This window comes from Astyanax mexicanus, chromosome 5 (genome assembly GCF_023375975.1).
Source record: "Astyanax mexicanus isolate ESR-SI-001 chromosome 5, AstMex3_surface, whole genome shotgun sequence".
Lineage (NCBI taxonomy): Eukaryota > Metazoa > Chordata > Actinopteri > Characiformes > Acestrorhamphidae > Astyanax > Astyanax mexicanus.
The window spans coordinates 21,568,298-21,593,411 of NC_064412.1; the positions used below are offsets into that span (position 1 = coordinate 21,568,298).

At 37.1% G+C, this 25,114-nt stretch overlaps 1 protein-coding gene across 4 annotated transcripts in view; it reads right to left on the minus strand.

Moving 5' to 3' along the window:
* Positions 1-25,114, minus strand: part of lrp8 (low density lipoprotein receptor-related protein 8, apolipoprotein e receptor) — a 199,958-nt gene that overhangs the window by 65,102 nt on the left and 109,742 nt on the right. For all 4 annotated transcript variants that reach the window (XM_049479356.1, XM_049479353.1, XM_049479355.1 and 1 more), the window contains exons 4-5: positions 21,183-21,311; positions 1,635-2,018 (exon numbers count right to left, since the gene is read on the minus strand). In XM_049479356.1, coding sequence (XP_049335313.1) covers positions 1,635-2,018; positions 21,183-21,311 — 513 coding nt within the window. The remainder of the gene's footprint in view (positions 1-1,634; positions 2,019-21,182; positions 21,312-25,114) is intronic.

Consider the following 25,114-nt stretch of genomic DNA (forward strand, 5'->3'; position numbering starts at 1 on the left):
TATATATATATATATATATATATATATATATATACTGTCCTTAAAGATAAATTAATTAACTGTTCTTGCCACTCTATTATACAAGACAACAAGTCTTATTCAGACTTGCATATATATTGAAGAAAATGAAAAAAGCTCTGAATAGGGTGGCAAGAACATTTCATTACTTTATCTTTAAGGACAGGAAATCTTAAAACTTCAAACTAAAGAAAGAATGAACCAAGTAAAGTGCAGGGGAATGTTCAGTTGCTTCAGTTTTCTAAGAAACAGAATCTTGTGAGAAAGTTTGCTTTTCAGCAGGACAATTGTAGCAAGCATAAGGCCAAAGCAGAACTGAAGTGGATACGAGACAAAAGGTTAAAGTCTTAGAGTGGGCCAGTTACAATTCTGACCTCAAACTCTTAAAAGACCTCTTATAAAGCCTATTCAAACACGCAGCCCACAAAGGTTATTCCTACCACACTGACCAATTCGCAGCAAGTCTATAAAGGCGAATAAGAAATAAATAAAAAAAAATCTTAAGTCAGCACAAAGTCAGTGAAGACTAGCAAACCACAGATCCAATACTGTGTAAATTGCAGAACAACCAAATCCTATATTAATGGAGTACTTGTACATGTAGCATAGCTTGATTTTCTATTTTATTTACATGCTGTATCTCTGAAAAGTAGTGTTTGAGTATATGAAACCATATACAAAGCAAAAGATGTTCAGATGCTGAGCTGAAGTAGAGCTTAGATTCTCTGCCCGAACCCAACCCAAGGCCTGGTCAGGCCAAGATTTTCCACCACTGTTCTCAGGCCAGTTCGGGTTAAAAAAACTGGCTGTGACCTATGCATTTTTTAATGCTATTTTTATGTTATATAAAGTTATGGCGTAATTATCACAATATAGCTTAGTTACAAATCAAACTGTTTTTTAAATAAGTTGAACAAGTTAGAATCACGCAGCCCTGGGGTGCACACGTGAGCTCCTCAACATTTCACTTGCTGCACTGTTTGTAGCTGTTCTTAATAAAGATTTATTTATTTATTAAGTAATAGGTCTATGCTTCTTCAGTGTTGCAGTGTTAATTAACATCATTCTAAACAGATTTTGCTCGTTTAAAAAGCCCCAAAATGTTTTTAGCTTAGTTTTATTTTATAGTTCTATTTACTAAAAAAAATGTTCTGGCAGAATGTGCACGGGTTGGGTCGGGTCAGGTCGGATTTTTTTTTTTGTGTGCCCGATCTAAGCTCTAAGCTGAGATAACTGAATTAGTGGTAGAGCACTATATCCTAGGTTTTCAAATACAGACCTTGAATCAAGTTTCTAGTCGTGGAGGAGATGGGCATGCGCATGTGTGCCATTTCAACATTCACGTTCAGATGTTACAGACTAATACAGCTCAAAAACATTTTTAAATGTGAACCGTACAGATAGCCAAATCTGATCTAAATTTGGATCTTGGATTTGGTTAACGAGGCATGTTTTGTGAACACAACAATAATCCAGGATTGGAAACTTGATTCAAGGCCCAGAATTTACCAGCACTTCCTTAAGAGTTCTCTTCACTATTCAAAGAATTGGAATTAAGGGTTAGTGGTAACACAACGCATACAGTCACACAAGTCTCAGGAAATGTCGATACTTACGACAGTTTGCCTCGTCTGACTTGTCCTTGCAGTCTGCGTCACCGTCACACTTCCAGTTGAAGTGGACACACTCTCCGCTGCCGCACTGGAACTCCCCAGCTGGACACCGGGGTTTCTGTGGCTCCGTTCTGCGGCTGCAGCGCTCGATGGACTCGTCTGATTTATCTCCGCAGTCAGGATCTCCGTCGCAGCTCCACAGAGCGGGAATACACTCCGAATCATTGCAGCGAAACTCGTGGGGGCCGCATGTGCTGGCTGTGGATGCTGTGCACTTCTCTTCATCGCTGCCATCGCCACAGTCGTCATCACCATCACACACAAACGTGGGTGCCACACATACCCGATTCCGACACTGGAACTCCTTAGCTGGGCAAGCCTTGGCATCTGAGTAAGAGAAGAAGAAGAAGAAGAGAATAGTAAGATATAGTGAGGGGACAGTGCTGCTCAACCATGTAAATGAATATGAAACACATCAGCAAGTTATGAATGTTGTTAGATTTTGATGCAATTTGAGTAAAATGTCAAGTAAACTTAAAAACTCGACTCTGAAAAGTTGTTGACTCTTTTTGGATATAGTTACCTTTAAATCAAACATTTACAACGGATTTGAACTCCTAATACCAATATTAATACTGAAATGTCAACCGGACTTAGTAGTATTGCTTAATGTTTCCGCCTCTCAAAGTTATAATCCTGTCCCTGTGAGTAAACAGCATAGTTATAAGCAAATACATATAACTACTTATTACTACTTACTAACATAAATGTAGCACTGATTTAAACTTCCAACAGAAATACTAATAGTTTTGCTAATGGCATATATGTGATCTTAAAAGGCAGAAATAAAACTTGTTTTTGATGTGTCAAATAAACTTAAAAAACTTTAGACTCTGAAGAGGAGTTGTTTACTTTTTATGAACACATTTACCTTTAAATCAAACATTTCCATTTCCAACACAATTTAAACCTTTAAACATGAATTCTAATAGTTTTGCTATTGTTAGCATATATGTGACCTTACATAGTAGAAATAAAACCTTCTGTTTGTCTTCAGAGATTAATAGTAACAAAGCAGAACTATTTCACTACTGTATTAAGTACTAAAATGCTGTATCCGTATCTACTGGTATATTATTTTTATTTCTCCCACTTTTACTTTACTACATATTTTCCATGAGTTTAATATGTTTACTTTATTTCATACTTTCACTGCTTCTAATATTTGATATACTGCACCATAGATAAGTGTAGCAGTATCCGTCATAATGTGTTAAAGTTGATATAGGTGAAAATACAGTATCTTATTAAATGAAAGCTGCATTAATTTTTTTGGGAGTGCTAGTGGGAGCTTAAGAGGGCCGGTTGAATGGATTTTTTTTGGATGACCTCTATGTGCCGTCGTGAAAAGGCTTAAATCTGATATTTCTGTTGTGGTGATCTTACCCTTTCTTAATTGTTGTCACACCATAGCCCATGTCTGTCTTGTGTTTTTCCCTCATTTGGTCCCTTGTGCTCCTGCCCTCTGTTTTCCTGTCATGTGTTCCCAGCCATGTGCTACTGCTGTGTTTTTGTCCCTGTCTCCGCCCTAGCCCCTCCCTAGCCATTAGTGTTGTCACCTTGTGTCCTGTTCGTAACCCCTCCCTCTCAATACCGGTGCTCACCCTCCTTGTGTATAAATAGCCCTTTGTATGAGTGTTTGCTTGTCGAGTCTTTTGTATCCTTGCCTTCCGTGTGTATTTGTATCAGTTTAGTATTTTGTGTTCCTGAGTATTTGTGTTTCCTCTATCCAGGTCTGTTTTGTGAACTTAGTAAGTGTGTTCATTCCAAGTTTGTTCATTTTGTATTCTTAGTGTTTTTCTAGTTTTCCAGTTTCTTGTTTTTGTTAAGCATAGTTTTGTTCTTGTCTTTGTTTATCTCTCCATTTTTGTGTACTTAGTTTTTGCGATACCCGTGTTTGTTTTCAGTTTTGTTTTCATTTATCTTATTTATTAAATACATTTATATCTGCACTTACGTCCATCACTCCTCATTCGTGACAATAGTGTTACTATTATATTAGAGTCTCTGCTTCTCTGAGCTTTGAAGCTGTTAGTTTTTACATCCTATCTCTTGATCACTTTGGTAAAAAAAGGATTTCTATTATCAACAATAGCTCGAAAGTGTGCGTATATGCTGTGGGGCATCTGGGAACTTGAAAGCGCTATGTATGAGGAGACGTATTCATGCAGAGTTAAAGAGCATATTCGTATGCAAACCATGTTGATGAACGTGTGTGTGTGTGTCTGTGTGTGTGAATGTGCCAGTGCTTTAACAAAGTGCTTATCGTAAAGTATTTGCAAAGGGTAAGCGATGTCTCACAGTATGCTTTCGCCATCGCAACAGTGGCATTATTAAATTGCCATGCTGGTCTCAGAGTCGGTGTGATTTGTGCCATTGACACAAAGGTCACTGTTGTCCTTCACTGCTTTTTAGCTGATGCGCGTTTCATTGTTCCCCTCCGACGCTTCCGGCTTTTGAAACCAATTACAATAATGACCCAATGGGCATGTTGCTCATTTCATTTTCACAAAGCTGATTAGCCAACGAGGTCCTAATTGGCTAATGACATAACAACCGTTATTAGCAAAACAACAAAACTAAGTAGTCTCCTAATGTCACAAATCACTTACAGGACTCGACAGTCTCTGCCAAATGACCAAGGTGAACTGATGGAATTACATATCAAGCTGGGATAAAGGCTCGTAATCTTCCAGCAAATTTGACATGATGCTGTCGCTGAGAGATTACATTGGTGAACTGATGTATGCTGCACCATTCCTCTGCCTGCAAGGGCAAGGCAGACATCAAACATGGCACGTTTTTAATAGGACTCCAAAAGCTGGCGTGTGCTGAGAGGTGGCGTATGAAGAGCATGTGAAAGCAGATTGTGTTTGTTCTTAGCAGAGCTATATTGAATTGGCTGACCCCGCGTGTCCCTCGAGGGCTGGCTGAGCATGAGGAGACATCAGAGAGGAGATAACCTGAGATTCAACATCGACACAACAACACGGCCTCAAAAGAACAGCGGGTCCTGTTGTCTGTCTGGCGTACAGTATGTGACCATTCATACATTTACAGTGGTGATAATACAGCAAAATAATAATACGTGTGATATGTGCTGCCAGCTTAGCGTGATGCTATCTGCAGCTGAAGAGGTCAGGAGCAATGGATAGAAGGTATGAACACAGTAGAATAGAAAGGTGCAGAAACCAGGGAAATGACTGCAAGCAGACACTGTATAATTCTTGAAGTAATAGACAGGTAATAGATAAAGCTGGAGATTAGCACAATCGCAATGACCTTGGACCACACACACAGCCGCACACATGTATTCTACTGTGTGTGTGCTGTCTACAGACAATTATAATCTCATCTCTCTCTCTCTTTCTCTCTCTTTCTCTCGCCTTCAAATACACATACACGCAAATACATATTTGTATGATTCATGCAGCTCATTTTAGAGCGTGACACAGATTGCTTTAGAACATCAGGACAGGGGTTGTTGCTATGGAAAGATGATGAGTTGATGAGTATGAATACACTGATTATTTGGCACCAAAAATGTTCATGTGAAAATGGCAAAAGAAAGAAGCACTATTTTTTTTTTTGCCAATTAAGTAAAAAGGCTGAACAAATTATACTAAACAATGGTGTCAGAGTCAGGGCTCTAGACCAACTTTTTTCACAACCTTCACAGAACCCTCCAAAACTCAAATTTCTTAGTTTCAAAATATTTTTGTTATTTGTTCAAACGCTACTATAGTATTTATTTGTGTATTTGTCTACTGACAGATATCAGTTGTAATCATGTTTTTCACCTGCTAGCACATTGAAGTTCGTCCACATCTGCTCTGCAATTCTGCAATTCAGTTAGCCAGTGAGTGGTGCAGTTTCCCTGCTTACCACTGCGACTTTTGAAGCTCCACAGTTGTCTGACTTGGTGATTCACTAACCACAATTGTATCCATTAGGAAAACTCCCAGTTTCAACCAGCAAGTGGTCTCCTCAAAAACAGCTTATAATGCTTATAAAGCTTATTAAGATTTTTTGTCCTAAAATTGTCCAAAAAGAGCTTTAATCTCATCCTTTTTGCTATTTTAATCATCCCTGGGACAGTATGATGATGTTAGTCTGAAGCCCTGTAGAAGTATCCTAAAGCTATCAATAGACAGGAAGGCTCCATATAACCACAGGGCAGTATGAAGACATGCATGTGTAAAGGGACTTCATCCTATCATCAATTTGGCGAGTAATCCAGCTCTGAATATAGTTAGCATTGTATTCCAGTCCATAGACTAGCTAGCTCATAGACTGTATGGGCCAGCAGAAGCTGGCAGGATTAGCATTATTGCTTTAGGCTGACTGTTGGCAAGTAAAAAAGAAGCTAAACCTGTCCAGCTAAGCGAAGGCCAGCTGCTGTGTCTGCATACCTTGTTTCAAATTAAAAGGCCTCTGGGACACCACTGCAAAATGTATGTGGTAGAAACACTGTACTGTGTTTTGTTGGGATGTTGAAAATGATAAGTGCTCAATAAATATTTATAAATTGCAGTTTTATTAATCCTTTTTTTTTTGAAAGGCAAGACAAGGTATTCTGTCAAATGTTCATTCCAGTGCATCACTTCTGAGAAGTATTATATCTGACATAATACTAATACATAAGAAACGGCACGGCATATTAATGTTTTTTCTTAATATAAGGTTAAATTTAACACAGAAGCAAAATTTTCTTTTTCTCTGAGAATAAGATATCAGGATTAGTCTTAGCATAGCGCTGCGTGCAATGCTACAGGGTTTCCCTGTGGTGCTGGGCCACGGTACTAAACCAGCAAGTTAATAGAGCGTTCAGGAAAACACGACCATTACACTTAATATCGTTACGCCAACAAGCAGCAGAGACATGGTTCTCCTCCAGGGACTCCAATGTGTGTAGCAGAAAGAGAAATACTGCAGCTATGATGTATAAGGCTGAGGAGAGGAGACACGGCAGGATAAGTGAGGCGGCTAAACACTGAGGTGGTTTGGGTGAGCGTCTCCTGTGGAAAGCCTGTGCAGTCTGGCAGCAGTGCCTGCGGGTGAGGCTGAGAAAGCAGCTCGCAGCAGAACAGACAGAGACCAAAGCAGGACAGAAGAAGTGGAGCTGGGTCAAAGCACACACTGACCTTGTCCTTGTAACAGGGTTGGTTTCACTGCATTCAGATCGTGAAGGTTAGCTCAGGACATGGGATCCTTTCACTTCACAGATAGCTCTACATTGTTCTCTGAAGCACAGGTCAGCTGAAGAAGGTTTGTTCACTGTCAGAAATCGCTTTGTGTCGACTGGCTGAATAACAACTGCTTATTCACCACTGACTGAAGTAACTGGACTGAAACTGGCTAATAAAACAGCCACTTATCATCAAATGTGGCCTAATTCCTCATTATTTCACGTTAAATTATGGAGATTAAAAGACTAGAGTTGATTCCAAATGATGAATTTGCATTTGGTAGCTGTTAAATGTAACTACTATTATGAAATCTTTATTTTACCCATTATAAAAACCTGGTTCTCTCCCGCAGATACTGAATATTGTAAATATTGTTCATTTATTGGAATGAACTGAGTGCAAAAAAAATGGATCACATGTTCCATGACTTTTTAAGTATTATTTTTATTTTCATTTTTTAAGGTTTACCAGAAACAGAAATCTGGCTCTGCTGATATTCTGCTACCTAGTCAATGTAAGCTCTGACTTGCCAGTGAATTTCTTGAGCTGTCTTTCACCTCATTCTTCATTATGATCCTGCAGCTTGCCTCATTACACAGATAGACAGATAGAAGAGCTTTATTGATCCTAAAAAAAAAAAAAACTGCAGGAACCGTTCCGTGTATATTGCTGTTGTCCCAGAAGGTTGCCAGATCCAATATTTTTTTTGAACAATTATTTTTATTCTGACCTTAACCTATGGTTTCTTATTATAACAATAGACCTGACTGTGATTGATGACCCTGTCTTCTTGTGCATTGACCCCTGCTACTCAAATGACCTTGGTTTAGATAGAAGTTCTTATAAACATACAATGTATTATTATTATATTATAGGTATATCTAACAGTCCTGGGTCCTGTGTGCTATACATTGTATAAACAGCTTTTATAGCACCTTTTTACACTTACATTATTATAGATAAAGATATGTATTAGCATCTGTTTTCCTCTTATAAGCAAAATAAAAGAAATGATTTCAAACTGAACCAAGTTTGTAATATAACATTTAAAATGAAATTACTCCACAAACAAGAAAAAGCTAAAAAATAATAAAACATTGTGACAGACTTTATTTTAAAATCATGCATAGATTGAAATGCATTCTTAAGCATTTTTTAACCAGAATGCATATGATTTAAAATAAATTCTTTAGTCTATCTAAAATTTGTCCATGTAAGACCATCTCATATTCTATCCAGTTGCTCTCATAAGTATCTGTAAGTATTAAATGGTCAACAGAAATTACCTCATGAATACACAAAGGTCTTATTCTTTGTTGAGATTCAGAAATGAAATGGAGAACAATGGCGGGACAAACCAAAAAACAAACAAACAAAAAACAATTATGACCTGATGACAATGCCTTTTTTGTAGCACAAATATTAGTGAGATTTGACAAGTAACCCAATGCTGATGCTGAACAGCTGAACAGAACTGATGAAGAATTATATAAGGGTAATTTACTTTAAAACAGCTTGTTAAATAGTACTAATTAATATTTAAATGTGATATTTTATTCCCTAAAGCAGTGAATTATTGCAGAGCACTATTTGGCCATTAGGCTACGGTGGAGTAAATCTACCACCATCTCTGTCGGGCAGCACAACAAATAGTCTGTAGTAAATTCTCAGCATTGGGAGTTATAAAAGGGTTTCCCAAAGGAATCCAGAGCAGAATTGCTGAGTGGAATTTACTTCACAGTTTTGCAGTCTGAAGTTTTGATATTATTTTTAATTTAACGTGTTAGTTGTGAAATACTGTTCTTACATTATTTAAAGCCAAACATAAAGACATAAAGACAATATGCAGGTATGACACATCTCAAATAAATTTTGTATCAGAACATGAATGTTTGAATGTTTTTTTTTTTTACCCAAATTAATCAGTTTTTTATGATAGGGCCTAAATTAGTTCTCTACTTCCACTACTTTCACTACTTCCACAAGGTACATTCTAGCATGACCATATCTGCAACTAATAACACTGATGGTCTGAGGCTTGGAGAGGGGAATTTCAAGGAACAAGTGTCTGTAACAACCTTCCCGTAAATGTTTGGGGCTCAGACACAGTCTCAATTTTAGGTCTAAACTAAAAACTTACTTTTTTAGTTTAGCTTTTGGTAATTTAATGGTCCCCTTAGATAAAGGCTGAGAAATCCAGGGTTTTAGGGAATTGTGGTAAACTGAGATGCTGGTGTTGTTGTCCTGCCCACTGCATGTAAAAACTCAGGTTTGTGGACAGTAAAGTGGGTGGATGCCAGTATTTCAGGGAGCCTCCATGTCTATGTTACCTTCTGGTTTTCTCCATTTAGTTAGGCTGTTATTTTCAGATAACCACACTCTGATAATGTAGCATATTGTCTGTTCTCTGTAAATCCAGTCAAAACTAATTCAGTTTTTCTACATTCCTCCCAGTTATAGACTGCCCACCTGTCCGGCCTGATATCGATGAAAGTCTCTGGAAGTCACAGATCAGCTGCTCACTGTCCAGTTTTTGCCACCTGCCTCAGACTATTTGCTCACTATACACTATCGATTATATCAAAGTTGATAAAAACTCTAACTGGAAATTTAGTGTGGCTATCCACCTGAATATTCATTTTTAAGTTGTCTGACCAGAGGAGGATGGGACCCCCCCCTGATATATTAGCCTTAATAATAAATGTGACATGTACATGTAATAATATAAGGTACATGTGATTCTTGGTTCCTCCCAAGATTTCTTCCTCCTTCAGCTCTGAGGGAGTTCTTCATTGCCTACGTTGCTCACTGGGGGTTCTGTGTTGTATGTTCAATGTTTTGTCTGATTCTTTGTTCTGCCAACAGACTTTTGTAAAGCTGCTTTGCAACAACATCAGTGGTAAAAATTGCTATATAAATAAATTTGATTTGATTTGAACTTGTCAAGTTAAAAGTACTGGCATTAGGTGTTATGAAGGTCCTATACAGGTACCCTTCAAATAAAGTGGCACCCAGTTGTCTTAGCTTATATAATACACTTCATTGAGATTGACTAAGTTGTTAAAAAAGACCTGTCAGACATTTGGTGGATTATTTTTTAAGATAAAGTAGCATATACGATGTGTGTCAGGACAGTCATTTGGTCATTTCTCTCCAACATATCCCAACAGGACCCACTCCCTCCAAAAATGTCGAGTAGATGCCATACACATGGTTCAAGGTTACCATAAATATACTCATTATTTGCTGTCTGTCGAGCATCTTGGCTTCTGCGTGGGAGGTTGCTTGCATACATTACAGACTTGTTTTTTTCATTGCATGTACCATTTATAAATGGGGCACCTCTGCTCTGCTCAAACTGTCTTAAGGGAAAGCTATGGGAAAGGCTGTGAATGACAGATCGAGAGTTAAAGTACTTTGGTGCTGTTCAGGAAACCGATGGCCCGGCTGTGTTACAAATTCATTTACAACATGGCAGTTGGGACAAGGCCCTGGCCAGCAAGCCGCAGGCTGTTTACAGAGCCATTTTCCCAGCCTCTAAAGTGCAGCAAGACGTTTACAGGGGGCCGCAGCACTGCCTGTGGGAGGCTTAGCAAATGGCAGCTCAGATGAAAGGGAAATATCAGGGTGCTGAGAGAGAACAGAAGAAGTTCAGCATGTCACGGATGCTTCACACGGACATACAAATCTGGGCACAAACTAAGTAACACAATAAACACATACATATTCATAAGAGACCACCAGAAAACACTAGAAACAAATACAGTCCTAAAATGCCAGTTCAATCGTGCGAACACACAACAAAAAACCTACAGCACACAGGTCGAATCTTTATATACCTTCACCTACCTTCAATACATAAACTTCAGGACATAGTTTAGAGTTCTACAAGAACCCTTACAATAATGATGTGCTTTTCAAGCCGATTCTCCAAAGACAAAGTATTCCAATGATCTCACCAGGGACAGAGTGCTGCACAGCACAAAAAGGAACAACAAGAACAAAGCCAAAAGGGTTCCTGCCTCCACAGAAAGCAGCTGAGCAACATTCATTTCACACAAATGTAATAAGAATATCACTGTCATATGATAACAGCATATTTCCTGTTCTGTTGGAAAGAGCAGGGTCTTATCTTGTCCATCAATATGCCTTCAAAAATGAAGTACAGGAAATTATTTCACAGGGAAACGGTAAACGGCTTTCCAGTGAATGTCTACACTTCAGTAACATGTGAAAAAACAAAGGGCTTGTTGAAGATGCTTTAAATAAAATTCCAAATGGAAACAAAAGTATTTCAAGCACCTGCAATTTTACAAGCGCTGGATACAATGAATGTAAAGGATGATGTAAAGGCTCTTAACCAATTTAAGTTTCTTCACACTTATACACTTTAGTAAAACATGGTTCTTTATGGAATTAAAAGTGGTCCTTCTATGGCATCACTCTGCTTAAAGAACCATTTGAAGCACTTTTGTTTTTAAGTCTGTTGAGTACAATGAAAAACAAACTTTAAATTCTCTGAGAACCTTAATCTGGGTTTTCATTCAAAATGCTATTCTGGCTCCTCAGGGCATTCAGTGTGTAATATACAAAGCATCAACCTCTTTCCAAGGTCTAATAAATGTATGTTGTATTTTACCAGTATTGTTCTCCTCTCAGTGTAGAATGGACAATCCTTAAACTGGGCCAGGCTGATGTCTACTTTCTTCACCCACTTTTCGAGTCTGTACAACCTGGCAAACTAAATTAAAAGCTAAAGCTAAACCTTGAGAGCTAAAGTTCGAGCCATGACTGGGGAGTAGCTGATCCACGGCCCCCTCTGCCCTTGTATCCGTAGCCCATCTCATCTCCTCTTGATGGAGGAGTTTAGCATCTGATGGCTGGGATGGACTAGCAGTCTCAAAGTAGCACAGCAGCCAGGAAGATGCGCAGTCTATGTGTATGCTTGTTTTTTGGGTTCTCTGTGGTTTTTATGTAACATTTGAAGCAGAATTCAAAATCAACGTATCAAATGTGTTTTTAGGGGCAGTTTTAGTTTTATTATCTATATAATGGAAGAGTATTCAGTACTATTCTTGATTATTTTTTGCAGTGACTGAATTGCCATGCCATAATTAACCAAATAGAACAATTAATCAAAAAGCAGCTCTACAGAAATCCAGTAATAAGTAAAGACACAAAGCCCCAAGTGAGCAAACCAAAGGCAACATCGGCAAGAAAAAAACTCCCTCAAAGCTGGAGGAAGACACTTTGTGTGGAAACATATTAATAAAATATATAAATTATTGATAAATTGTAAAATGTCACTTCAACACCACACATATTTCTTCTTATGCTTGCCATATGGTCAGCAGAAGTAATGGTCAGACTGAAATGAAACTTATAATTATGTTTAATAGTAATAACAATAATATTATTAGCAGCAATTAGCAGATTAATAATTATAGTCCATGTAAACTTCAGTCAGTAATGCATTATAATCACTTTCATGATCAGTTATAATCCAGCCTCTTCTGATACTATAAGGTTAATTGATAATTGTAGCATATCAAACAGTGAATCTAGCTCAGTTGCTGTGTGGATCTAAGTGCACACTCGTACACAGTGGCAGGCTGGAAGTGGATGTGCTGCTACAGTCGTGGGTGGCTGGAAGAGGAGCGGTGAAAGTGAGAGAAGCCCACAGTGCTCTCACAGCAGTCACAAGTGCTAACAGATGGGAGTGCAGCAGCCTCAAAGACTAAACCTATTACACCCACACACTTGCTTACAGACAGAACGGTACAAATAAGCTAGATTTTGGTAACACACAGAGCAAACACACACACACACAAACATTATGAAGGCAATTCATCTTCCTAATATGTTAGGTGGGTGTCTACCTTCCGTTTGCACTTAATTGATATTAAATAGCAGTAACTCAATATTTCAGGACTGTAGAGGTCAGTCAGGAATGCCTTTTAAAAAGTGTTTTAAAAGAGTGTAAGAATATAAAATATACAAAGCCTTGCAAAACTTTTCACCCCCTTTTGTATTTATCTGTTTGGCTGCTTTACAACCAGGGCGGTGGAGGCCGGTAGTTAGAGCACCAGGTTATTAATGGCAGGGCTGTGGGTTTCATACAAGGGTTCAACAAGCTGCCAATATTAGGCCCTTGAGGAAGGCCCCCAACTGCCTGCAACTCACACGTTCTTACTGCATCACTAGTTCTTACCATACTTACCAGTTTGTTTTTCCTCTGCAAGGATGGATTCGATATCGAGGCCACATTACCAAAGTATGGTACCGTATTTTTCACACTATAAGGCACACTTAAAATCCTTTAATTTTCCCCAAAATCGGCAGTGCGCCTTTTAATCTAGTGTGTCTTATGTATGAATTTTACCAGTCAGATTTTAAGGAGCAGTAAAGCTAACCAAATTGAAGTTTAGTTCTCCAGCACCAGGGCTGAAGTAGGATTAGCATTAGCTGCTAAAAACTATTATAGAAATTTTGAATAAGTCAATAAGCTTATAATTTTTATAGCCAGCTACAGCTGCAGTTACAGCTGCAGGTCTTGGGAAATGTTAGTTTGATACATGTATACTGAAAAAATGATGAGTAAAATGTACTTAAAAAAGTTTCGCAACTTTCTGCATTTTCTTTTTTCTTTTTTTTTTTTACATTTAAGTAACTTCAACTCGGTTTCAAGACTTAGATGTTACATAGAGTAAATAAGTGAACTGAACTTCAGTCAATCCTTTCTTTTGGTAACCTTTACTTAAATTATTTTTGCTGAATCAATCCTTTCTTTTAGTAAACTTTACTTAATTTCTGCATACAATATTACCTAATTACAATTACTTAATTTATTCAATATTACTCAAATAATTTTATGATACATACTATATTAAAATTCCAGAAATGTAAATATCTTTAGTTAAAACACACATATTAAACTGTCTCAACAGTGAGACTTGGTCTGTTTACAAAATAAATCTTTAAGATTATGTAAATATTTGAATGTGTGTTTTAACTAAAAATATTTAAATTTTAGTAATATTGTATAAATTAAGTAATTATTGTATAAATTAGGTAATATTGTATACAGAAATTAAGTAAAGGTTAATAAAAGAAAGGATTGACTGAAGTTCAGTTCACTTAATTACTCTTTGTAAAATCTTGAAACGTCTTGAAACCAAGTTGAAGTTACTTAAATTTATCTGAAATTAAATTTACTTAAAAAAAAGCAAATGCAGAAAGTTGCGAAACTTTTTTTTCAGTGTAGCTACTGGGATTTGTGCCCATTCTTTATGTCAAAACTGCTTCAGCTGGAAGTCTATGATGTACTAAAAAAAAGCTGTGGATGTCGTCACCTTATTTAAAAATTAGAAATGGTTTAGTAAAAAAGATTTTTAATGACGTTATATATGAAAATGATTCATATATTCTTTGCTTGTCTTTTTTCATGCCGTGTATAAAAATCGCAGTGGGTAGAAATCTATCACGTCTCTCGCATGGTTACTATGGTTAATGAAAATATTGAACACAAACAAGAATAAGCAGAAACAATAGAAAACAAACATTAAAAGCAGAAACCCACTATCTAAATAATGAGACTGTTTACAGAACCTCTTGGCCTGTCTGATTGCCTCACTTGAAACTAATGAGGGGGTGCGATGCCTGTTTTGCCATGAGGAAAACTCTTTAAATCTGCAAACTGAATAGTGTGAATATTACTGACATGCTTTTAGAGCTTTTGAGTATCATCTTCAATCACCAGTTACACTGTTCTACTACTACTCTATAAGATGTCAAATCACTCCAACAAGAACCACGGTGTCTAATATAGTCAAATACTGAAATTTAGAGATGATGGGGAGGGTTGAGATGAATAAATTCAGATAACACAACACTCGCTAAGCAGCAACACCTCTCTACAACCAACATCACACCACAGCTGCACCTTGGCACAGCCCTGTATATCTCAACAGCTGCACTTTAAACACAATCAGAGATTAGCGGAACTCCTAACACAGAGCAAATGGGCCAGTGCTGAGACACTGCATTTATAATGCAGGCTAATGCAAGAGTCAATTAGCACCTATTATAAACGCTAAGCGTCCCTGCTCTGAGGATAAGGAGGACAACAAATGGAGGGAGTTTAGGAGGAAAGTGGACTTGATATTTAGAAAAGTATGAAGACTACAGAGAGTATTTGTCTATTATATGAAATCTGTGCTCTTTTTCCTCAGAAATTTAGGTCAGATCACAAACAAAAGCTTGTAATGGAAAAAGCACAGGTCTAAATAACACTTAATCTCTGGAGAACTAGAAGGTGGATTTTATTCTTTGTTTTCACTCCCTGAAATGTTTCTAACCCCTGGTGTGTATGTCTGTGTGTGTGTGTGTGTGTGTATGTGTGTGTGTATGTGTGTGTGCAGGTGCTTTTCTTATCTTTTTATTTTACATCATGGTACAGTTTGCTTACTAGTGCTTAACAGAAGGAACTGAACTGAAGCCCTCCCTCCTCTAAAAACAAACATTTTTATCCATAAACTTCTTAATTTCCAGTGACTTTAGTCCTGTAACAGATACACAGCAAATTTGCCAGTGTTAATTTAACACTTTTCATACATTTCATAATAATATTTCACTGAAGGCATAATTCCACTGGGCATATCACTATATCGCCTGATACATAGGTTACCATCTGTGTGTGATTTCTTTCCAAAAAGAACATGCTTGCCATAGACTCAGAATAAGAACCAGCCTAAAGACTTTATTCATGTTATTCTATCTCACAGAAACTAGGGCTGTCAAATTAACACATTCATTTTTTTGATTAATTAATCACAGTAGAATATAACACACTGAAAGGAATTATGTTGATTAATTGCCTTCGTTGGTGCCCTTTGTCCCAATGGTACAGTTCCAGCCTTTGTAATGTGACGGGATGAACAAAACTGGGCAACTCGTCAAATAATATCAGCAAATAATTCAGATCAGAAATCAGCTAGCACTGGGGCTAACACGTTTTAAACCTACAGATGAGTTTGGCTGTTAGCTAGCATTCAGGCGATAGCTGAATTCCGTCGTTCTGAGGTCAATAACTAAGGAAGTGCATGAACTATATCCATAATCCAGATATTATATTAAACCACAGAACCTACTAATATAACCAGCACAGTGCTGTCAGTCTGTTATGAAAAACTACATCAATCTTTATTCTTTAGCCATTATAGCTAGTCTGCCATTTTAGGTTTCATAATAAAAGCCCCTAGGGAAGATCATATTAATGAAAAGATATATGGTAAAAATAATAAAGAACATTATTTTTTTGCTATTTTATTTTATTTGTATTGTACTAAGTCAACTTTTAATCAAAATATGGTCAAATATCTAATATTTGCATCTGAATTGTGAGTATCTTAAGCAGGACTTCTATTTCTCATGATTACAAAGCAACACATATCAGCTATTAATGTAAAAAAAATGGCAGGTGTGACTGTCTTCTATAATTGTTTTGTCATTTTTAGGAGAATAAAGGTGCATTAAACTATAAAAAAGCATAGGGTTCTAAGATTATTTGTAGCATTTACAGCATCTATTAATGAATGATATTCATTACAGGGAGCTATTAAGTCTATGCCAGATATTTATTCACTAATTTGCTCCTTAGCTAAAATGTATTTAAATGGTATTGTTTAAATTACTTTCCTAGCAAAAAGTGAGGAATTAGATTAATTTAGATGAACTAATCACAGAGCAGGATGTGTTTGTGTTACGAATAAATGATATCTTGTTAAGTTTTTCATTCTTATTGTATTATCAGTATTTTTTTTGGTGATATCGCCCAGCCCTAATAGTCAGTAATATATTCACTCCAATCAACTTCACACTGCATCAATTATAAATCAAAGAAGCAGTCCCACAGGTTATTAGAATTATACAGAAAAGATGATAGAACCTCCTGGAACAGACATCCAGCAACAGGAAATCAATTATCATAAAAAGAAGGCTGAAGGACTGCTATGATGTTAGTGCTCTTATTTTCCACTTCATCACAGATACGCATGAAGGAGAGATGAATGAAAACCATCGCATTCATTCCACTCAGACTGGAAACACACTGCTGTGCTCAGGTCTTGTTATTTCTTATTTACAATCAGTGCGGTATTGTGGAATATTGTCAAACAGTGAAAACACACTACAGCAGAAAGCACAATGCAGTCTTTATTTACACTGTATACAGACATTTTTAATGTTTGCCTGAAAGCATTGGGTGGAAATCTTAATCTAATCCGTAACGCAAAAAAAAAAAAAAATGTTTTAGATCCATTTTTGCCTGTTTAACTAATGATTTTTTTATATGTTCTAGTTAAAATATCAGAATGATTGATAAGGTCACCTCCTCTCCTCCCAATTTGGACTACTATTTGGTCGGCTGATTTAAAACAGTTGCTGTTCTGCATATACTGGAACCTGAAAGTCAATTTACAGTTTTAGAAATATATTTAAAATAATTTTAAATCACTTTAAATAACTGACAAAATACTATATAAAAAAAAAACTATAAAAAAGGTTATTATGTTTGACCGGATAATGAACAAAAAACATATAGTCCTCTGGAAAAAATGAAGAGACTACTTCAGTTTCTTAAATAGTTTCTCTGATTTTGCTATTTATAGGTATATGTTTAAGTAAAATGAACATTGTTGTTTTATTCTATAAACTACAGACAACATTTCTCCCAAATTCCAAATAAAAATATTGTCATTTAGAGCATTTATAGATAGAAAAATAGATGTAGAGCTTTCTGACCTCAAATAACGCAAGGAAAACAAGTTCATATTCATAAAGTGTTCAGAAATCAATATTTGGTGAAATAACCCTGGTTTTTAAACACAGTTTTCATGTATCTTAGCATGTTCTCCTCCACCAGTCTTACACACTGCTTTTGGATAACTTTATGCCACTCCTGGTGCAAAAATTCAAGCAGTTCAGCTTGGTTTGATGTGATCATCCATCTTCCCTTTTGAATATATTTCAGAGGTTTTTAATTTGGTAAAATCAAAGAAAGAAACTCATCAGTGGTCTCTTATTTTTCCAGAGCTGTATATTATTGGTTTGTTATGGCTACTGCACTTATGCAGATCTCTCCATCAACCCTGCCCTGCTCTCACTGCTCTCAGCAAAACCATCAAGCTGACTGTCTGTGTTATGATCCATCCACACTCGCCATTTGGCGCATCATGAGTGCTCTTATTTAATCACATTTCAACCAGTAGATGAAAAATGGCTTCACACTTTTACTCAACTGAACACATGGGAAAAAATAGTTCAACTCATGGAAACTAAAAAAAAATAAATAAAACAACACAGACACTCTTCATTTATTGTGTAGGAAATCAGTTACAGATGTCTAAAAATGATCCACTTAATCATCCCCCACTGACACCACCTCATTTACCAGTGAGAACTGCACTGCTAGGTGCATAACAAGCTGAAAAACTTTTTTTTTTTTAAATGGCACATTATATTGATTTTGAAACCTTTTTAATACCACAAGCATGAAGAGCAAAAAAAAATGGCTTAAGTGGCCGTTCAGAAGCATAATGCAGGAATCAATGAGAAATAGCCACACATCTGAGAAGTCATGAGTCAGCACATAATTATCACCAGTAAACCTTTTTAAGCTCTTGAGACTTTTTCATTAAAAGCTTGTTGAACATGAAAAAAGGATTTCCCATAGTGTTTAAAGCAAGAAAATATATTTTTTCTTCCGAGTAAACAAAAATATATATATATACTTACATACAAATCTAGGTATTTACTATGTACACAGACAGCATGCTTTGTTTTTGTATACTGATACTATAGAATTTTACATTTTCTTAAGTGTATTAAGATATGTTTTTTGTCATTTTGCCCAGCCAAAGTTGCAGATAGTCATTCTATTCAAATATTCAAAATTTAGACTTTTATTTATAGTGCAAGTGCTGTGAAAAAAAAACATGCGCTATAATAAAGAGGTACAAAAACTCAATAGTGTTCAACACAAGTTTGATGGTGTAAAACAAATTAGTCTTGTCAGAGTTGATATTAGGGCTATATGACTGGTGAGGTACGACACAATCAATCATAAAAATGCTGCTTTCACCTTCCAACCTGTAGCCCCAAATCCCACAGCGCTGTGTCTTGCTGTTGGATTAAAGATTCAAAAGAACTTTAAAAGGCCAAATGCATAATACATACTACGTGCAACTGGGAGGAAATGTGAGAGTCAGTGCTTCTATAGGTCACATGTCTGGCGCAAAGCAAAATCAATAGCACTTTATATTATATTCGTGCACAGTACCTGAAAATGCCAGTTTTCTCAGTCAGACCTGTGCTGACCTGATCCAAGTGTTCATGCGTCAGCTCTCACACACACACCACGCACACACACACACTTGCCAGTTTATTAGATTGCCAGTTTATTACCCTGCCGAAACATTCCAATATTCTAATAATTTATTTATAGGTACACCAGGTAAGCGTACAGTTACTGACTCCACAATTTATCAGCCACCCTCTACCCAATCTATCAGTGGAGAAGGACTGTCATAAGACCACCACTGACCTTATTTGTTGCTGTGGAACAGCAGTGATGCTAATACTGCAGCAGTATCACAAGTGTAGCTTTAAGTCCACCCAAATGACTCTCAGTGGTGCACCAGACTACAGTGTTGTCACTATTATGTGAGAATTGTTGGTTCTAATACCAGATCATGCTGCTTGCCATCAGCAAATGGAAGATGATATAACACAACTGGTCTTTCTTTCTCAGAGGTTGGTTGATGGAATTTCTTCCCTTTCATCCCAACAAACACAGAGTTGTATGACATTGTATCAGAACTGGGGCTCCATCAACGTCCTCTAAATGCAGTGGCTGCTCATCAGTACAGCATCAGCAGCAGCTTGAAAAAAGCTTCACATGTTTTAGAAGAGGCAGGTGCTAGTCTCATCCTCATAGTGTTGAGGAAATTGGGAGTTCATACGAATAGTAATTAGGTAATTGGCCTCCCAAATTGGCTAGAAAATTGGGTAACTAAGCATATCAAGGCAAAAGCTGTCTCAGAGTTGATGCATTATTTTTTATTTTCAAATTCAATGATATAAGTACTCTTAAAAGACCTTCATTTGGCTTTCTGATCATATGTGTGGTTAAAAGGATCCAAACAACATATTTTGCTGATTTCCCCCCACAGAAACGAATAAGGTGCAAAGGTTTTGGTTCCCTGCAAATGCACGATGATACAAATACAATTCTAACACCACACCATCAACATTAGTTACTTCAGCAACCACTCTGCAACAGCCTATGACTCCACAGCAACTGCCTAGCAACCATCTAGAAACACCCTAATAACCACTAAATAACATACCAGCCACCACATGAGATACCATAGAAATCACCGTCCCATACTGTAGCATTTTTTTAGCATCAACTTAAAAATACCATAGCAAGCATCTGGGATTTGATAGCAACCACAAAGAAACACCATAACGACACCAAAGCAACCATTAAACAACATCTTGGTATTCACTTGGATACCATATTAGGAACTTAGAAACATCACAGCAACCAACAACCTAACAAGAAAACAAAAATACCTGGATTACCACAGCAACGATATAGCAACTGCTTGCACAACATAAAAGCAAGTAGATCAACTGTATCATGCTTTGCGGTTGCTGCCAGTGGAATCGGTGATATTGCAAGTGGAAAAAAAGAATCTATAGCACAAAAATAACAAGTCCTTGAAGGAAATGTCAAAGTATCTGTTTAAAGACTAAAGCAAAAGGAGAATGGCTTCTACAACAGGTTCATTATCCAAAATATACCTTAAAATCCACCATTATCTACCAGAAAAGACAATAACTGAAGCCTTTAGAATGACACTTACGGTCTCCTCACCCAAACAATCTAGAAATGCATCAATAAATAAAATAAACAGCAAGAGCGGTTTGATGTACTGACATTGTAATTCATTTCAATGTACTGAGGTTCAGTGAATAAGGGCCCTAAAAGACATGGATGTTGATGGCTCAAGAGCAACACAAAGAGATCAGAATGCAGCAGGTCTAAAATATCTCTGCTTTCTCTTTAGCCACTGTTGTGGTATGTAACAAAGCTCTTAACTCCATGTTGCTCCCTGTCTGAAGTCACAGTGGCTTACAGAGGCACTGGATTCTTCAGGGTTCCACATATAAATCAGACTTGGAAAGCTGAAAACAACAGTTTGTGCTTCCAATACCCCACCGTATCCCACCTCCTTACCGGCAGCACACTGTTCCTCGTCTGCTCCGTTTTCACAATCCCTCTCTCCGTCACAGCGCCAGGACAGCGACACACACTTGCTTGTAGTACCACCACAGTCAAACTTCTCAGGGGGACAGGTTTGCCGATCTGAAAAAGAAAGACATAGAAACTTAAATCAATTTGTATCTTGGCAGCAGAAAACACAGGTGCGCCACTAACTGATTTGAACCCTGTCAACAGTCACATGTCAGACGTTTCTTTGCTATCTTGGCAGTGCTTATATGTGAAAATGAACACCCTGGCCTATTACACACACATATGGGTTCTCAGCAGCACACAAACCTAATTTTTACATCAACAATAAACATAATACAAAATTAAATTACATTGCTGTTCCTGCAAATGACTTCCTTCAAATATACATCTCTCACTGGAAGTTCAGTTCAGTACTGGCAGCCTGGCACCTTACATTTTTCAGATTTTTATTTCTCAAACTTTCTTTTTTCGACAGAGAAAGATTTTCTATTCTGAGTCACAGAACAGAGCAGACCTCCGGCTGTAATCCAAGCATATCTGGAGTTATCTTCAAGCATGGGTGGTACATCTTGTTCCGTGTGTTCTTTTAATATAGCTTTCTCCAAGGAAATGTAGAAAAAAAAGACATGGTGGTGAATGACTGTCCAGATAATTCGATATCAGCAGAAAGTCATTCTGGCTCTTCAAATGGACTTACAGCCCTCATCCCTAGCAGCCATATTGCATCTGAGCTGTGGTGTGAAGCTGAATAGAGTAGGAAGACACTGGCCTAACTGCCCTGAGAAAAAGCAGGGTTATAGAGAAGGCCTTTAAAAAAAGTCACTTTTTGTGTGTGTGTGTGTGTGCATGTGTGTGACTGAATGAGCACAATAGCCCATTGTGACTGGCTGGCTGACTGGCTGGCTAGCGGACTGCAAGAGATAGTGAGGTCTCTTCGGAAACGCTGTCTCTTATCTCATCTTTCCCGTCCTTCACATCCATCCTCTGAGGACTACCATAACCCATAAGGCTACTCAGACTGAGCTTACTTGACAACCATTATTAAATAACTAATTTTCAGCTTTGTTTCTTTATGCAAGACTTAAGACAACCCATCTATATACAGACCATCAATCTGCTACTACTGCTATGTCTAGACTGTATAAGTAGAATAAGAAGAATCTGGTGGATTGTCAAAATGTCTAAAAAAGGGTCTTTTTATGAATCTATATAAAAAACACATTTTCTCCCCAAATGAACCTGTAAACTGTAAATAGGTTATTGTAAATATTACTAAGCAAATAATAATATGCTTTGTAATAGCACTAAAATCAAATCAAATCTCGATTACATAAATTTTAAATCTAATCACAGACACACCTCCTGTCCACTGTACTACAAAAGTACAAACCACAAGATAACACTGACTCATTGTTTGTCTTTTAAAAAGGTGCAGCAGCTGTATTCTCTACAGGTGTCTGAACACAACATTTAATTCAGAAGCCGGTAAATAAAAAGCCCACTCCATTTCCATTACTTATTCAGTAAAACACTGAATTTTAATTGAATGTCCTTATACACTCATGCTTTCCAGCAAAATATGAAATAATACCAACAGCAGCATCAATATATTTTCACAGTAATAGTAGGACACGTTGAGCTGTACAGTAAAATTCTGACAACCATTCATTACAAAGAGTATAGGTATCTATTTTTAAATACCATTATTAACAGTTGCCTTAAATTAATGTCATACATTGAAGTACATTATGCGACACTAGTAAGGAACAGGGGTGTCACCATGTTTTCCTTCTTATTTAGCAGATCACAGAGTGGTGGTGGGGATTAACTATGTTAGGTAAAGCTAAGCTGAGTAAACAAAACTGTAATTATAAAAAAGAAATACATAAATAAGTCAAATGAGTGCTGGATGTTAACCTAAAAAGATTTCTCTCCTGACAACTGTTAATTTGGGCGACTAAAGCGCTTCTTTTTATTCACAGTAAGCTTAGATTTCCAGATTTCCAATAAAGCTGGGTGCAGCAGCATTAACATAAACAGCTAACCACTAGCACTAGCCGCGGTTTGCGCTTGTAAATGTCACCCAACAGTGCTACACTGAGGAACCCTGTGTGTTCCGGTAAGCCAAAGCGATATTAGCTACTTAGTTTGCCCTACGTAGCTTGTTTTAACTCGATAAGTGTGCAGGCTACAGTCCGATATACTCACCTCCGAATGGCAAAAGAGCTAGTGCTTAGCGCAGTTAGCGGCAAATGCTAATGCTGCTCCAGCAGTGCTAGCCATGCTTAGCAGCAGGCAACAGGCCGATAATTCTCACCTCTAAATAGCAAAAGAGCTAGTGCTTAGCGTGGTTAGCATTTTACAGTACATTTTATATATATTGTTTTATTTTGCAGTCTGGTTAATGTAATTTTTTAATGAAAAATATCATAAAACAAAACTCTTGATAAGACATTCTGCAGACTGCTGTAATAATCATCCACTGTAAATCTACTGCAGCATTAGTGTAACTTGTCTAAAGACAAAAGCCAGACAGGCTGTATGTATGTATACGTATGGAGTTTAATACTGTACTGACTAAATCAAAACAAGAAAAACACTGGTTTAAAAGCAAGACCATTTATAGTCAAGAATTTACTGACCATAAAAATGAAGTGTTACCTAAACAGCTCTTAAACCCCTGCTTTACTCACAGACTATAATTACTACCTACACTGAGTTTGAAGGTTCTCTCACAGCAGGGAACTGTACAGTAAGACGTGGACCCTCCAGCAAGCATCTCACTGCTCCATGTGACAGATGGATAAAGGAGGTTAGCACGTGTAATTGGAAAAAAGAAGCCTCCGGCAGGAAGAGGCCAGAGTTCAGCCCTGAATGAAAAGGGGGTGGCTAGCACATGAGAAAGTGATGCACTCTGAAACAGTTATAGCCTGTCTGGTCTTCCTTTAGCATCCACAATACTTATACTGACAAAAGCATCTTTAAATCATAAATGATAAAAAACCTAGACCATTTTAATGGAAAATGAGGATTTTTATTTCTCAGAGAGAAGAGATATAAATGTGCACATCCCTACAGATCATTTCACACAGAACGCATCATCTTCCATAGAAGAATAAAACCCTGTTGATAGAAAAGGCGTGCTTAACACTGGCTACTGTGTAATCTAGCACCCAGTAAAACTCATTCTGTCCTCAGTTCAATTCTTCCTCAGGGAATAAAGTTATGAGAAGACCAGTGAAAGCGGGAGGTTATTAGATTATCATATTTATCTAATAATACAAATCACCGTCATCTGGGTACTGATGGAATGTGGTTAATAGCAGCTGGGGAAATGAAATTTCAGAGATGCACATGGATAAGCCCAAAGAAATCATTACTTCCCTGCATCAGATCGTATTAGAGAGACGATTTTAACAAATAACATTTAAGGGCCAATTTTATAGCCACAGATTGCGTGTGGGTGGGTAAGAGTGTAAAAGCAAAGCATATACGCTTGAACTATGCTCCATTCCATGTACGCCCAATATACACAGTTTCTCAGCCAAGCCTTATATTTAGCTACCTATTGTACACAAGAATAATGTCATACTTCTTATTTTATTGTGATAATAACGGTATTATATCTTAAAAGCACCCTATTTTGTATTTGATGTTATTTTTGTTACGCTATAAGGGTATATTTTTTGTATATTTTTTCAAGTTTTGAGTTTATATGCATGCACTGAATATTCTGAGCTTTAGTATTGTGGTACTTTTTATGTTACATTGTTTATTTTGTTGCATTAATACTGTTTTATACAAATAATTTTCTAATATTTTTTTTCTCAAACAGTTTCTACTGACTGTTCAAAACTGGTATATTTAAACAAAATGTAACATATTTTTTGCTGCAGTAGTTAATTCATATGCAA